Raw genomic sequence first — 16,565 nt, 5'->3', positions numbered from 1 at the left:
TTCTGTTAAAAGAGGTTTAATCCAGCATGGTTTCTAAATACTAACCATGTACAAGTTTCCAGCTGTGACATGCAGTACATTTTTTTTTTTTTTTTTTTTTAATAAAAATAAGAGAAGTACAAACCCATTGAATATAAAAAATGAGCCCAGGTCCCCTGACGTCACAGTGCGTGCCAGTAAAATATGACAACAGAAGAGAAAGGAAGGTAGAATTTCATACAGGAAGAGATGCATAGATTTTTTTCATAAAATCGAAGATGATTTGTCACATCTAGAAGCAACCGTTTGTTTTGCCTTTATTCTGTCGGTGGTCTGGAAAGAGGAGAGGTAGGAGCTGCCCGTTAGGCAGCTCTGAGTCCAGCCAGCACCTTCCCAAGCACCTGCTCGCTGTTCGGTACCGTGGTTGTGCCTGTCAGCAGCCAGCTGCCGGCAGGGAACTGGAACCCCAGTGGTCATTTATTCCCAAAGGAAATCTGCCTTTATGGTTTTATCCTGGTGTTTCATTTACTGTGTTAGCACCATCTGCTCTCATTTTAATTACTTTTTAAGGCCACCTGTTCTGGTACTATATTAATTTTTTCTTTAATGCATACAGGTTTCTTTGCAATAGACCTATCTGCTGCCATATATAAGGAGCATGCCATGTTTCTTCCAAGCAGTATGTGTCTGTAAGTGGACACAAATTATTTCAAGGTAGGTTGTGCTACCCACAAAAACACCTTCTTGTAAAATCAGGCGGCTTTTCCACCAGAATACTCGATCACAAGATAAATCATGTCCTTCCAGGGGGAAAAAACCCAAACCTCAAACTGAAACAGAAAAGCGCACACACAAAAAGAGGGGGAGGTCTCAAAAATGAAATTAATTGCAGACATTCTTCAGTTTGGAGGTTGGTTTTTTACCTTTTCACAGTGGGAAGGATGTGTTGCCCTCCTGGGGCCCAGGTATCCTGAGTTTTACAGTTTTAAGTTTACAAACAGTAAACTCGTGGGAGGACCAGTGTTTGCAACAGCATGAAATCAGACCATGGTATCTTGTGCGTAAAACACTTGGAGGCTTTGATAGGCAAATACTGTTGGATGGTGTTTGGCAAGCCTTCCTTAGCTGTGTGTGCAAGGGCTTCCATGCAAATGGTAGGAAGGGGGCTGGTAAGACAATGCCTCGTCTGTTCTACCTCGTATCAGTGCTGAAATTGCAGAAGATGAGATGTGACCCCATCCAAACAGCTTACAAAAGTGATACCGAATGTTTGATGAGCCAGCCACCCTGCGGCACGATTATACTTTGAGGTTTGTTCTTGCTACACGTTTCCAGTTGTTGCTTTTTCTTGCCACAGATAGGCAGTGGATACAAATGTATTGAAACCAACGTGTTAACTCCAATCTATGCCTTCAGTGCTTGAGATAGCGGAATATTCAGATAAAGAAATACTATTAGTTAATCAAGAAAAATACAAATAGAGGCATTCCAAGCCTCTCTTCTTTGGCACAGCAAGAAGTATAAAAGCTCTAAGTGTTACAGAGTTGGAATTAAGTAAAGCGTATTAAAAGCTCTGCTTATATGTTTAAAATACTATGTTCTGTTTACTCAGTACATTGTAGTGCTGAGTGAGGAGGGGCAACAGAGAATTGAGATGTGGTGTTTGGATACAGACCTTGGGCAGGTTGAACTAAAGTAAAATCTGTAGCTCTGAAAAAGCATCTAATGGCATTGGGAATAGTCTCCTTTTCCACATCACTGCCCTGTCTGTGCTTTGGTGATTCCATAAACAGTGAGGTGGAAAGAGGCTACTAAGGCTGAAATAAAGGAGATATTTGAATTGGCAGTGCATTCAGCAGAGAGGAAGGTGCTTGATCATCTTCCCTTCGTGCTTGGTTGGTGTTGGGTTCTTCAGTCGGAGTCAGAATCTGAGTCCTCATCTGAAATGTAAAACAAGGAATAGTGAAAATGAAAAGTAGGAATGTCCACGTCAGTTTTAGCTTTTGCGAGGAAAGAGATGTTGCTCTTCAGCAGGTGTCTGCTTCAAAGGCTGTGACATATTTAGGAAAAGGCTTGTAAAATGACAGTTCTTGTTAACATGGTAGAGCTTTAAATAGTGTTTCAAAGGACTCGAGAAGTGCTGCTGAGAGAGACTCAGACCCCCACCACAGAGGTAACAGCTGGGATGAGAGAGCTTGTGGAGGTGTTACTGTTAGCGTGGCCACCCAGAGGACGTCTGCTGCAGGCATACCTCCTGTGCTAGGGTGTTGCTGCTTGCTCTCGGGCATGGTTACACTCCGCCAGCTAAACGTGTCTGAAAGCCAGAAGCTTTTAGATATTAAGAAATCCCAACAGGCCTACAGAGGCACCAAGCTCGAGACTCTGCTTTCAAGGAAGCAAGGGATTTCTGGGCTCAGCAGCTGAGAGCCGCAGTGCGAAGGTAAGTCTGGTGCTGGAGGAAGGTGCTGCAGGGCAAAGCCCTTCTTGCACCGTCACATCAGCACAAAGCTGCACGATTGTGCATTGATAAGTTTATATATTTCTCTCTCCATCTCCAGGGAAATCGGATCTAATCTTTAGCCTAATTTTGTACCCTTGTCACCTGATCTTCTTCTGAGTAGGGATAAACAGTTCTCAGTCCTTACAGTCTGTTTCCTATGATCTATTCCTTGAATTCTTCTTTTGTCTCTTTGGCCCAAAGCCTTCAAAACATTTAACAATGTACTAAAACACCTAGAAAAGGCTCTAGTGTTACTATATACCTTCTAGGATTCTGTACGTATCCTGGGGTGGTTTTGGGTTTGAGGGGTTTTGGTTTTGGGGCAGGTGGTCTTGGATTTTTTGTTTTAAAGTGTGGAACAGTCTCTTTCATCTGTGTGGGTGTGCTGAGCAGTGCCACCGGGGCACGATGCCTGGTTTGGGCTCGTGGGGTGCTGCAAAATAGCTGCCTGTGTCCTGACTTGGCTCGAAATGGGTCTGAACTCCCAACAGCGGGTCCCTCTTTTTATCTTTGTCTGAGTGGATCTGTCTTATTTGAGGTAGACTGTACCTTCTATGTTAGTAAGAAATTTGATAGCGATCTTGTTAATTTTATGCTGTGTGGCCTTTGGAAAAAAGGCCATTTACCCACAGATGGTCACAGCTTCACCCTGGATAACAGGTAATCGTGGTAAAGAGAGTTAAAGAGAAAAGCATTATTGGACATAAAAGACTGTGGACTAATGGATTTCAATTGTTATTAAAAAAAAAAAAGGTTTGTTTTTAAGTAAGACATTTTGACGAAAGGATAAAACTGTGTTGCACAGTGGTTTCTATAATTGGATCTGGGGCCTTTCAAAGTTAGATGGCGCAAAACTGTGAGAAACTTAACATTCCTGGCTTGCTAGTTCTCCTTATAAATCACTAAAATTCCAACTTCTTAAGACTAAGCAGCTTCATAATGCAGCGTAGTTGAGGAATGCAAAACCAAGGTACCCAAGAACAGAAACCGTTCTTAGTGAGTGCTCTTGCTTCCCTGCGAAGGGCGAAATGGAGAAGAAAATCTCCTGTTACACGTTGGTATAACCCACACGGGGAATTTTACCTACCTTCTGACTTGCGCCCTTCAGGGGAATCGGAACTGCCTTGCTTGAGAAAAGTAACCAGGTCATTGAAGGTTATGTAGAAATCAATGGCGTACACTATTGTGGCTATGAACCCAAACACCTGAAACGGCAAAATAGTACTGTCCTTGATAACAGGTCACGTCCATCAATGGCAAACTGAAATAAGCCTAACTGACGCAAGAAAAATTACTGAAGAAAACCTGGGCTTGATTTTTTTTTTTTTTTTTTTTTGACCTGTGGCTTTCTAAAAAGGCAGGGAAGGGAATTGTGTCGTGAGCCACTGGCATCAGCTATACCACAGCTCATTTCTGAGCGGTGATCCCTGCAGCTCCAGAGGTGTCCGTAGCAGCTCTCCAGGTTGCCTCCCTCTCTGGCTCTGGGTATGTTCTGAGCACCAGCGTTGGCCTGGACTGGGAGCTACAGGAGAACGTAACCTGCATCTCTGTGCCACCAAGAAATTGCCTCAGTTTCTCTGGAAATGATTTTTTTACTGGTTTGCAAGAATCTTGCAGAATGAACTAGATTGAGATAAAATGCTTCTGAAGTTACCTATTTAGTGTCAAGGCAGCAGCAGTGTGGCGAGAGTAGGATGGTTTTCACTCTGAGAAGCTAGGGGAAACACTGTGTTGTGTTGTTTCATGTCTAGATGGAGTGACAGAATTTAAAACAAGGTCTTTTGTTTCAAAATTGTGTTGGACTTGGGATGGTTTGGCAAGGGTTGCCGGCTAACACTCCTGGGTATTGTTCTTCCCCATCTTTTTAAATTACTATGCAGATTTTATTTATGTTGCATACATTATTGATGCTTCGAGTCAAGTTGCAGATGGAGAGGCTGTATCTTATTTCTGAACACAAAATGCTGATGACAAAGGCTCTCTCCTGTGCAGTCTGTATACTGGAGGGTACAATGACACTGCTGTAGCTTCAACTTACCCAAGTAAAACTAAGCAGTAGAGGTAGGAGGTTGAAATTACTTAATATAGACTGTCCTTAGTAGTTACAAGTTTGATTTCTATTATTATTCTCTCTTATTCAAAGATCTTTATGTTCTTTGCAGGAACAGAGAAATTTATCTTCCCTGTACGCCTTCCTTAAGTAGTACAGTTAACACTGAGCAGCACTGTTAGGATGAAAAAAACCCGATTAATTGATTAACACCCGATTTTTCTACATAACTGACCATTTTTTCCCTTCCTTTAGGCAAATCTAAATCTAATTTAGTTAATTGAAGAAACTTCTGCTACTTGCAATGGGGTCAAGATTGAACTGTTTCTGAGGTATGTGCATACACAGTCCACTGAAATACTGGAGTGGAGAGCTCACATCTACTTACTCCTGCTGCTTTAGATGCTCCGTCGTTGTATTTTGAGACAGCAGCAATTGAAATGGCAAAGTAAATAATGGCAGCAGTGACGCACCGCAGGAAATCCTGTAAAATAACCAATGTTGCAGGCTCCGATTAGTCATGTAATTCCAACATACAAACTCCTCTAAAAATTACTTCAGAAATGACCACTAAAACCCTTCGTTGTTGCGTCAGTGGACTTGCCCGATTCTGGAGTGTGACTACAGCCTGGTATTTTGTAGTGGATGAATTGCTCATCTGGGAAATATCTTTAGATGGGAGATGACTGGAATCTTGGTATAAACCTCTGCTCTTACAGACGTCTGTATAAATCCTGCTTCTAACGTGCTTATGTCAGGCAGACCTTTTTTCAGGCTGAGAAGGGCTATCTTTTAACTTGGAGCGCTGCAAGGGCTCTCATGGAAGAATCAGTTGAAGTGCTTTAAAAGGTTTCATCCCTAAGCAGAGCTCCTGTGGTACCAAAGGCTCTGGAGGATCCTATCAGTTCCCATGGGGAACAGGCACATGCTTGTTTCTGTATAGAAGTAGCCCTGCCTGTCTCGTTTAGGAACCAAACACTTTTAGTGTTTAAAACTATGATTTATACTTGTAACTCCAACAGCTAGCCTGAAGTGATTGTACCTGTTGCTGTCATCAAATTAGGGGCTTCTGTGGTTGAGACTGTATCTCAGCAGGGCAGGGGCTGTGCCCTGTAATACAAGCAGTGATGTGCTGGAGCAACGGTGTCTCTGAACTGCGTATTAAATAAAGCTGCGATTCCCAGGGCATGTGTAAATCACGTAAGCTGGAATAATGGTATCTCAATCTGTGTTCACAATTAGACCTTCTGCCTTTTCGGAACAGATGGATGAGTAAGAGAATGTCTCAAAGCACAAATCCTACAAGAAACTCGACTCTTCTGAAGTCTGGACAAGGTCTGGTCTCTGTGACTGGAGTATATTATGGTAATAATAAACATACAGGTGCTTTGTTTTAGTTCTGTAATCAGATGCATGTAGAAAACAGGAAAACAATGGAAGTGAGATTACCAGACAAAAACCACGCACACTGTCAAAAGTCACTGCTATTGTTATATCCACCAGTGGCCTTGCTAATGTTATTTTTATATATTGAGACCTCCAATTCAAATCTCACTACGATGAACTATTGCTAGACAGTACCAAAAGAGAATGCAGATCGATGACACTAGCATTTTTTGGAAGTGTGTGTACTGCTAGACAAATGCTCCCTTGGCAATGTATATTTGAAGCAACAGAGACATCCAGTGGCCAGTGCGCAGTCACCAGTGCAGCCACCAACCTGCCGGCCCCCGGGAGCAGCCAGGGATTTCCCTGTGTCACTGGGCAGCTGCAGGGCCTTCCCCCTTCACAGAAGCAGCTGCCAGTTTGTTTGCGTGTGAGTATGACTGACCTCAACAGCATTTATCTGAGAACTTGAAAACATTTTAGTATAGCGTGTGCATTACTATATAGCGTGCCTCAGCTTCCTCATTTGTAAGGGTGGCAATATTTATTAAGTTGCTCCCAGCAGTGGGCAGATTCAGTTGGGCTGATGTTGCTTGCTTCTGAAGATGCAGCTCTAAGCTGTTTGCCTGGAATGGCGCATAAATTCTGTGCTTTAATAAAACCACACTTTGTGTCAGCACCAAGAAAGCTATAGGATGTGGTATAGCATAGTGTAAAGAGTGCTTTGGGACCTTCTGAATGAGAGGCAATGTGGACAAGCTTCTGATAAGGAGGTGAAGTCGTTAACAGCCCAGCCTCCTGTATAGTGCCTTTTACTCATGTTACACTCTACAATTACATTTGTGTTTTTCTATTGTGCATTTCACTTACCGTCAAAGGCCAGTAGAGTCCTTTAAACTTCTCATTAAGTTTAGAGGCGTAGGCAAAAAAAAGAAATAGTGCCAGCAGAAACTCTAGGAGTGGTGCCATCATGAAAGAGGCAGCTAGAGATGCAATATAGCAGATAAAAATGATAAATGACAGCACCTAGAGTAAAAGGAAAACTCTAGTTATTCGCATGAAATAGCAGAGCCTCAGGCAGCTGAGCAGCTTTGAAGCGTTATTCTCCCTGCGTGTTCCTGTCAGCACTGCTGGTGATGGTATATCTTGCTTCCAACTTTTTTTTTTTCCCCTTGGGCCAAATGAATTTTCTCATTTAGCACGGAATAAATCTAAAGTAATGGTGTTTCTTTCAGTGCGTGTGAAATCGACTTTCCAGGCTGCTCGGTGGATTTGCACCTCTCCAGTCAATAATTTGCTCTAGATTGTAAACAGTTCTGACAACATAATTCTGCAAACAGAGCGGGGCATTGCCAAGCAAACAGAGCTCTAAGCTTTTGGCTGTGACAGTTCTCATTTGAAACCCAAATCATTGCTCAGATAGCCCAAAGTAACTTAGCATGTATAATCTGCTTAGAGTTGGAAAAAAAAAGTCTGCTACTGATGGATAGATAAGAACTGAGAACTAATTATTCTGTGATTTCTGGAAGTCTCTGGTTCTAGTTTTCCGCTGTAGACAGCTGTTTTAGAGAGTAATAGGATAGCTAACTCCCATAGATTTGTTTTCTCTCCATGATGTTTCCTAACTCTGCAAAAGAATAAAAAGGGCATTTGTTTTCCCATTCAATTAAAATACTTTTAGAATGTCGTTTATGGCTCTAAATAGGAATTTTCACAGTGGGAAAATGGCTAAAGATGCTTTTTTTACAGAAACCAGACTGTACCGAAGTGCTTGCTACACTTCTGGACTTTCAGCTACTGTATTTGTGGAAGCGGGAGGTGAGGGGGCCATGGAGAAACTTGGTAAGAAGAGGCTCCAGCCCTACTGCTCTGCAACCTTGCGTGGTAACTGGTTGCTGGCTTGTTCATATTTAGCTTAAAATACAAAACGTTGCTAGTATACTGAATAAAACATTTTCTGCAAGTGCAAGTGTTATGAGCTAGTTTATACCTGAGCTGCTCTATTCACTCTGCCCTCCTGAAGACAAATCCGTGCCTTAGCAATGCTCAGGGATGCTTTTGGTCAGTGTAGCAGTAGGTACTGTTTGAGCATTAGATTACAAGTTTTTTAACTTCTAAATTTGAAATGGGGATGCTGACATTCTCCCTTGTCGCAACGGAGGGAAGACACAGTCACTCAATATGAGTGATCAGCAGACTTCGTTTATTGTGCCTTACAGTCACCTTTTATGCCTTGTTATAATTAGCTCATACATATTACAAAAGTTAAGCTCATTACTGGTTAGTTGCCTAAATACCAAGCCCGCCCCTAGTTTCTCTTCTGTAGTTACCTGTTCCCACCTGCAACATTCTTTTCCCACCGCGATCTTCCTGTTACTGTGTAACAAGAACAGCCAGGGATAGTGTATTTTTGCTTTACTTCAGATAAGCTGAGAGCGATGTGCATTTTTGTCCAGCCAGCGGGACTATGTCTATGTGACCCTTTTCAGCTAGCCAGTTATCCACACTCCCTCATATAATACTGGAAACAGATGTATGTATTCTTTTCCCCCAGCTGGCATGTCTGAAGGCAGACGTGGCTTCTTGAAAAGCCTAAATAATGTGCGGACTGTGATCAATGAATTTACCTCATTACATTTCAGATCTATGAATTTCTTTGCTTGCTGCTACCATGTGTTCCTGGGAACCACCTGTACATCAAAAAAAAATCATTATACTTGAATGATAAGGCTCCTACAGTTAATTATTGATTAACAATTACTCCTATGAGGGGTCAGTCGACCCACAAATACATGTATCAGAAGAGCCCATTTAGGTGTAGGGGGCAACAGAGCAGTTCAAACCTGTTGAAATGATTTTTTTAATTAATTAACAAGCCTTTATTCTAAGCTTAGGTTTTGGGGAAAGCAGTCAGTTCTTGACCTGGATGACAACAGCTGGATGGAGTATATTGTTTTGATCTATTAGGACTGGGTGGTAAAGTTTGAGAGGATGTGATATTTTTAGTAAGATACTATATTTATCTTTAAATGTTTCTATCTATTTATTGTTCTTGTTTCACTGAGTTGTAAGAAACTGATCCGGTTAAATACAGAGTTCACTTGTGCATCAAGGCCTGTTACCTGATAATATTTACCCTATTTGTTGTTGTTTATCCTATTTTTTTTTGTTGCTTATGGCTTACATAGCTTCTCAGCAGTGTCTAGAGTTTGGATATAGTGGAAGGAACTCATTTGCTATCTTATCCTTAATGTGGTATTTTATTTCTGTGAATGAAAAGTGCCAGGTACTATTTCAAGAGAAGTGGATGTAACAGAACTTGAAAATTACTGAGAGGAGAGAGGACGACTTCTTCCTATCATACTGCCTATTCCTTTTCCACCCCTATGGAATAAAACCAGAAAGGACTGGACTTCAGCTCTGTGAATCTGCTTCGCTGGCATTTGTGGAACATAATGTAGACGTGGTTTCATCTTTTCTTGGTTTAAAAAGAAACCACCATGTAGTTAGGATGCTTTGTCTTTTTCTTCTGGTGCTGAAAAAAAAAAAAAATAATCCTTTTCCTGGCTACAGGAGTGTGCGATAGCGGAGATGGAGAGACAGAGAAGTGTGCAGGGACGAGCAGCAGCAGGGAGATGCATTCAGGATAGGTCCTGCCGACCAACCCCCTTTCAACAGCAGCACATCAGACCTGAACTAAACTTGTTAGATCTCTCATGAAAGGATTAAATGCAGTATTAAATAATACATCATACCACAGCAGCGAGAGGAGGCAGAGAGGCACATTTCAGATATGTAAGTTGAAGATGCATGGTAGAGATCACTTTGATCTTGATTCTGTTTGATACAGTAATTCCTGCACTCTGCCTGCCTTTATGCAGAGAAAAAGTTGTACTGTCGGAAGCGTTAACTGTTGGGTGAGACAAAGAGCCTTTCTGTTCTCTTAAGATCAGCCTGATGGTAATTTGTGTAACGTAAGGTTCCCACTGTGCTCCCCTCACCCTGACGGCCCTGGGCAGGTCTACATGGTTTGAAATGCAGTGCAGTGCCCTGTTTTGTTGTCAAAAAATGGTGGAAAAAAAAGAGGATGAGGATTTGGGAGAAGTCTTTTAAGAAAAGAATCAAAGAATTTAAAGTTTTGGACCCTAAGATTGCACAGAATCTGTCAATTTTCCTTCGCTCTTTCCGAGTGCCTGATAAGGAAATCAAAATGATGATAGTGGAAGCAGACGAAACACAGCTGTAGAGTCCATGATTCAGAACTTGATCAGACCCTGCTCTGATGTGGCTGGGGATGCAAACGGACACTTGTTTTGTGGCAAGAGCGCGCCAAGGGGCTCCTGCTCCAACATGCTGGTGGGATTCCTGCTTTGGTGCAAGGTAAAGTTGCTGAAGAGACAAAAGGATCAGTCTGAGCACTTCAGCCTTCTAACTCAGTCTGATCCAGAGAAGCTGGAACCTGGGGAAACACTAGCTGTCCATTTCAAAATTAGTTACCAGGCCAGTTAGTTGCTCAAATGACGAACACTAACTGTGCTTTGGCTGTCACTGCCACTCTAAGTGGTCGTCTGTGTCCAGCCCATGCCAGCTCTCTGCTCCTGACCCTGCCTGTCAGCATCCCATTGTACAGGGAAAGTGCATGTCAAGGCCGCCTTAAAACAAAAAATCACGCTTCATTTGCAGGAACCCCTTTGCTTTCAAATGGATTATTGATGATAATAGTAAAAGGGAAATAATCTGACATGAAGTGTGCAATTGCTCTCCAGTTAAGCATCGTTCCTTGTTTTGGAGGCATTCAGAGCCTGAAAAGGCCCAAGGAAAATTTTATGTGACACAGACACTGTAAAATAGCAGACCAGAATTTGAGAACAAGAGTTTGAAAGTTTTTTTGGTTTTGTTTTTTTCCAAATGCTACAGCCTTCATTGAGGCACGGCTGGAAGGGGAGGCAGGTACACATTAAAGCAAGAGAAGCAAAAGGAAGGAGGTGCCTGAATGCTCTGTCAGGTGATGGCTGTGGTGCTGCAGCTTGTTTTTTGGCTTTCTTATTTTTGTCTCCTCCGTGGCCATGTTGCAGCCCTGATGTGGTTTTTTATGCCAGATCTACTTGGTAACTTGGGCACAGCCCTGTGTAATACAAGAGCCCACAAAGCTGTCAGCTTTCAACGATGTTTCTCTTTTGTTTAGAGTTCATTTCCCCCTCTGACAGGTGGAGTGCACAGACTCATCAGCAATACTGGATATTATCCATTATTTCTTTTCTGAATTATAAAAGTGAATAGGTTTCCTGTTATCTTGTCTATTTAATTGCAGTGCCACTAACTGAAGTATTTGATGTCATCTAAAGATTTGGTAATTTTAAAAATCTACTTCTCACACAATAAATACACTGATGTGCCAGTCTGTACCCAGAATTAACGAACACCTACTGACTGACTTTTCCAGACTTCATGTCTTTGAGAGAAATCCCTGGCAAACTGAAAGTTGCTCTAAAAATGACAAACTCAAAAGCAACCTTCAGACTCTACCCTGAGCCCTCTAGAGACCGTCAAATGATCCGCTGAACATCACAGTTGTTCTGCACTGTCTTTTCTTGAAGCTGTGTGTTTAAAAGTGATTTCAGAGAAAGGTCAAGCAATGGGGTCTTGTGATTTCTGTAACAGCTCTGTGTCTGTGCTAAAGAAAAAAACCAACCACCAACCAAACACCAGCTAGAGAGGAAGTTGGTGAGGGCTCAATGCAGTTGCAAGTTCATTTCTAGCACTTTCAGACTCAGAAAGCACCGCTGCTTCTGGGAATAAAAAACCCAAGGATGTTTTAGCTTTAGACAAGGGGTTTCTTTTTCCCTTGGGATTGCATCCTTACATCAGTAGCAGCTGGGAGCCTGAGGTGTTCCTGCACTGCTGTGGAAAGGTTAATGGGATTGCTGCCAGCTTCACTGTGGAGGAGTATTCAGATGCAGCAAGCTCTAGTGCAGCAAAGAACGGAACAGGATCCTTTCATGGTCTGGCAGTGGTAAGATTTTAAAAAACCCTGGCAGAAAAGCAGCCTGGTCCTTCATTGAGCACCTTTTCTGTGGGAATGAGAATGTACATAGAAGAGAACTATTACATATTACTTTTTCTTTTTTAAAGGAACTTTGGTACTCTGTTCCAAAAAGTAATTTTCTCCCATGTCATTATTACTTAATATTGTGTTGCTGCGCTGCTTAAACTGGTCAGGCATTATGAAGTTATACTTTGTCATATAACCAGCTTGCAATTTAAGGTATAAAAAATAATTCAATACAATGGTTAGAGAGCACTGTGCCCCTGAAGGGAGGGAAGGCTGCTGCAGTGCTGAGGTCATGGCAGAGCGTGAAGGCGTTTGTCTCCTCTGTGCAGGGAGAACAGCCCCGTTGCAGCCCACTGGGAATGATGCGGATGCCGGGAAGCAGCTGACATCAGTGCATGCTCCGACACACACCCCAGCGCCCTCCACCTGGGTCGAGTGCCTGCCCCTCGCTTCCCCTCCATGGGAAAGAACAGGTTTGCTTCAGCAGTTTTAAAAGCGGCTAGCAGGGTGCTCTGTGGGCAAGAGTGTGTTTTGTTACGGTTTAATGGCAGCCAGAGGAAGTGGATGGCTTAGTGGTCTCTGCTATTCAGCAACTTGCTTCCCTGTTGTACTTGTCACGGAGGTGAAGTTCTTGGTTCCTCCAGAATTGGTTGCAAGGGTCTCCTCCTGGCTACAGACCCAGAGAAAGGCACAGGGGGTCGTCTTCGAAGAAGGAGGCTTTGCACAGAGCAGCTGCAAGTTTCAGTTATGAAGGTCAGTTCAGAGAAGACTGAAAAGACAGAAGATGGGAGCAGAGACAAACGGGCACAATGATTTCTGCATCCTTTGTGTCACTTTGTAGTGACACACCTTATACGGGACCACCTTACGTATTCATACTACATTTTTATGAAAAAAATATGTTCTGCCACTGATGCTGGCTTCAGGGGCCTAAGGGGGTGCCAATTAAAGCAGTCATCAGGACAAACACAAAAGCTTGACTGCAATAGCTGGGGTGAGCAGCAGAATGTGTCACTGTGGATCTCACCTGGACACGCTCTGGTGGCAGATACAGGAGTGGCTGTTAAATAGTTCCAACACAGGACGGAGGCAACTGAAAAATGCATCTCTTAAGGGGGGAAAAGAGCATGGATGAGATGCTGACCTTCAAGACAGTAACTTAAGTGTTTAGGAAAAATGAGTACCTTAACAAGACTGTTAAAGATATATGGAAGAAATAATGCTATGGGGAGAGAATAGAAAGGAAAAAAGAAAGAGAAAAGAATTAACCTGGGAGATAAAGAATGGTGATTAGAAAGTGCAAGACAGTGAGAATAAATAGGATCAGAAGAGACAGCAAAGCGTATGCATGTACTTCATGTTACTGCTTCTTTGTGGCTGTGTAGCTACCCCAGGTGGAGTAAAAAATTAATAAGGCAGGAAGATCAAAAGGAAAAGGAACGGGGTGGGGGGAACATCCTCTTCGGAATACGATTTGCGATTGTAATTAAGCTTCTAGCAGTAATCAGCTGCTTCACCAGCCTGACCTGTTGTAGAGGCAGCGCCGGAGTGCCCAGACTTGCCAGCCCACAGAGCAGTTTATGTGCCAACATGTAAATGACACCCTCACATTGTGAAGATCCTTACTCGCTCCATGTGAAAACATGTGTAAACGTTATTTTTAAGAAGTGGCTATAGCAGCTTCCTTCCATCTCAACTCAGCAATCCTCGCCGGCCGCGCTGAGTTCCCACGCTGCCGGTGCAGCTGCCTGCGCCCCCTCCCCTGGGTGGCCCTGAGTCGTGATGTGGGTGCCCGGGCTCCCGGCCGTGGCCAGCGGTGCAAGGGAAGGGAACAGGTGGCTGTGAGTGTGGCAGTTGTCTTAATTGACAAAGTCTAAGTGGGTCTGCTATAGCTTATGGCAGCTGAAACGACCATTTGCCAGCCGCTGGGCAAACCAGGGCTTCTTAATGAAGTTCCTCCCACCAAGCGCACACGCAGCGTGGCCACTGGCTGAGGGAATCTGCTGAAGCCGGCCCCTGTTCCCTTTCTGTCATGGACCAGAAAGGAGAAGTTATGGTTATACCGTCTGCCCCTGCCAAGACATGTCGGCAAGTTGCTGCCTTGCTTTGGCTGTGATGTATTTTTTAGTATATGGTGGTTTGCTTTCTAAATGTTGAGAAAACTGACTTGGCACTTCCTGCAGCTGAACAGAGAACGTCTGATCTACCTGCAGAGGTGCTGGCACATGCATGAGAAATAAGGCACGCTTCTTGTGACTTGCCAAGCTGCTAAGTAATAACGTGACAGAGAGATCTGGTAACAATAATGAGAACCCCATTTTGTTTCTGAACAAAAGACACTATTGAAAACCTGTCTCGCATGAACATTATTTACATACGTTTATGCTGAACCCAACCCCACCCCACAGCAGTGCTGTGTCAAAGAGGAAAAATCAAACGTTCAAGACAAAGCTAAAGATGAAACAGATTTAAACTATGATAGATTTAACTTGGACTCATTTACAATTATGTGGCACTGCATTTCTCTAACTGTATACAGACTGGATTTATTATGGGGCCTGTGTTGTCTTCAAGGGCTTCTGGCAAAGCTGGAGACAACTGGAGAGAAACTACTGCTGCCTCCCCTCTGCCAGGAAACATCGTCCTAAAGCACAGGGGCTGGCCTGCAAGGAGCACGCAGAAAGCTTCGCTGCAGCTTCAGACAGGATTTTAGAGCTGCCTTCAGCCGGCCAAACCCTCAGGAAGCCCTGAGTGGCCTTACAAAGGATAAATCCCTGTTTTGTCAAGACAGAGTGGTTTTTATTTACTCCAAGGAGGCATAACCAGTGCTTCTCTACGACAACAAAAGGGTGAGTCTGATCCCATGACCAAAACAGTATTCCTCAAACATGTCATCATTCAGAGATGTTAAAAAGCCAGGCTTTCTGAAAAGCATAATTTACTGGCTGTAAGCTTGTATAGGAAATTCCAGTATAACATTACAGTACGTAACAAAAATATCCGCCAAAGGAGCAGAGTTAGTTGGGCTTTGATACCTTTTGAATGTGCGGGTTTGTAATCTACAGCTGGGTATGAGCAATGGTGGGTACCTGGAATTTTTACAGCGTTTTCGGTGGAGCTGATACAGCCCGTGGCCTGCTGCTACCCCGCCTGAGCTCTGTGTTCCCCATCGTGTCCTCGTCTCCTGAGCAAACGGTTTTTCCTCCCAAAGCCTCGCACCTCCTGGCTGTTCCCAGTGCTGCCTGCCACGGGGCGGGCAGAGAAGGGCTGGTCAGGGAGCCTGGTGACATTGCTGCCTCCTGCCCCTGCCATCCCTGGCTCTTGCTTGAATGTCCTTGAATGTCCGTGTTCCCTTCCCCGAGCCAGCGCCGCGGACAGCCCGAGCCACACACACATCTGAACGCTCCCTGTACCTGGCTACTAGTTTGGGCTCTCCCGGGATTTGACTACCGGCTATCAAAACTCCAGCTAAAATTAGAAGAGAACTTAGGTGTTCAGATTTCATTGTTTCTGGTATAAATGATGCTGAAGGTCTAATCTTACTCCACTAACAACTTCTGCCGATTTCACCGCTGGTTGTGGAACACCCGCTAGCCATGGGTAAGCGGTCGGTGCCGGGGGGTGGGGGTCAGTGGTCAGGCTTTGAGCCTTCACAGGTAAAACGTTACACTGAAAGTCAGAGGCCTGTGATTGCCGCCAGCCCTGACCCTGGAACCTGGGCATCCATGGCCTGACGAAGCGTGTCCTAGGGGTGACTGTTCGGTGCTGTCACAGCGGGCGCGCTGGCTGCCTCGCAAGCTGAGATCGCGATGCCCTACGCCATGCCACGCATCGGAGAGGAACGAGTGAGGACTTCCCTGAGGTACGAGGGACAAACAGTGGGTCCAGCCGTGCCCGTGGCCCACAGAGAAAACAGGGTCGGGTGGGTGGCGGGTGGTGTCCGGGCTCACGCTGCGAGTGGGTTACAGTGCACCGAAGGCAGCTCTGGCTGGGGGGGGGGGGTCCTGCCGGGGGGCACACGCCGGGCACCGCAAGCTTGACCCAAGGGCTATGTGGGTTTCCCAGCGCGCTGTGCCCGAACGCAGCCGACAGCCCCTGCGGCCCCGCTCCCCCCACCGTGCTGGGACAGCCGCACGGCCCGAGCGGAGTTGTTCCCCCGCCCCGGGCTGCCCCCCGCCCGCACGGGGGGCCCGGAGCCTTACGGGGGGCACGGCCGGCGCCCCCGGCCCCCCAGACCCCCACCCCCCCGAGCCCCGGGAGCAGCCCCTACCCTTACCGTCTCGGCGAGGAGCAGCTGCCCCTTGCGGGAGCAGAGGAACTCCCGGGGCGGCAGGAGCGAGCGCAGCCCCGGCGCCGGCGCGGCCCCCCCGGCCTCGGGCTCCTCCATGGCTGCGGCGGCCGCGGGCTGGCGGGAGCGGCCGGGGGCGGCTCGGCGCTGGGCTGGGCGGGGGGTGGTGTGTTTTTTTTTTTTTTTAAGGAGGGAAGCGGAAGCCGTGACACTGCGGAAACGTGAAAAAAAGTTTCAGCATCCCCCAGTGTAGGGGTGGGGGGTGGTGTCCTCCGCGGGCTGCCCCCGGGCCCTGCGGCGCCGCGGCGGG

The 16,565-nt window shown here is 45.2% G+C and overlaps 1 protein-coding gene across 1 annotated transcript; it reads right to left on the bottom strand.

Moving 5' to 3' along the window:
* Positions 1–16,402, bottom strand: CMTM3 (CKLF like MARVEL transmembrane domain containing 3). The gene is made up of 5 exons (XM_037409093.1): positions 16,244–16,402; positions 6,786–6,941; positions 4,918–5,013; positions 3,567–3,684; positions 1–1,919 (listed from the first exon to the last, which is right to left on the bottom strand). The coding sequence occupies exons 1-5, from the start codon at positions 16,352–16,354 to the stop codon at positions 1,891–1,893; spliced, it is 510 nt and encodes a 169-aa protein (XP_037264990.1). The 5' UTR covers positions 16,355–16,402; the 3' UTR covers positions 1–1,890.
* Between the last annotated feature and the right edge of the window lie 163 nt (positions 16,403–16,565).

This window comes from Falco rusticolus, chromosome 15, assembly GCF_015220075.1.
Source record: "Falco rusticolus isolate bFalRus1 chromosome 15, bFalRus1.pri, whole genome shotgun sequence".
In the NCBI taxonomy this organism is placed as follows: domain Eukaryota; kingdom Metazoa; phylum Chordata; class Aves; order Falconiformes; family Falconidae; genus Falco; species Falco rusticolus.
The sequence above is the reverse complement of the archived record's forward strand: the minus strand, read 5'-3'. Positions and strand labels throughout refer to the sequence as shown.

Excerpts from the sequence above, each read along its gene's own strand:
- CMTM3 (XM_037409093.1), bottom strand. The coding sequence starts at position 16,354 with ATGGAGGAGCCCGAGGCCGGGGGGGCCGCGCCGGCGCCGGGGCTGCGC. Across the intron at positions 6,942-16,243 it reads AGCTGCTCCTCGCCGAGACG|GTGCTGTCATTTATCATTTT; the intron begins GTAAGGGTAGGG and ends CTTTTACTCTAG. Across the intron at positions 1,920-3,566 it reads TGAAGGGCGCAAGTCAGAAG|ATGAGGACTCAGATTCTGAC; the intron begins GTAGGTAAAATT and ends TTTACATTTCAG.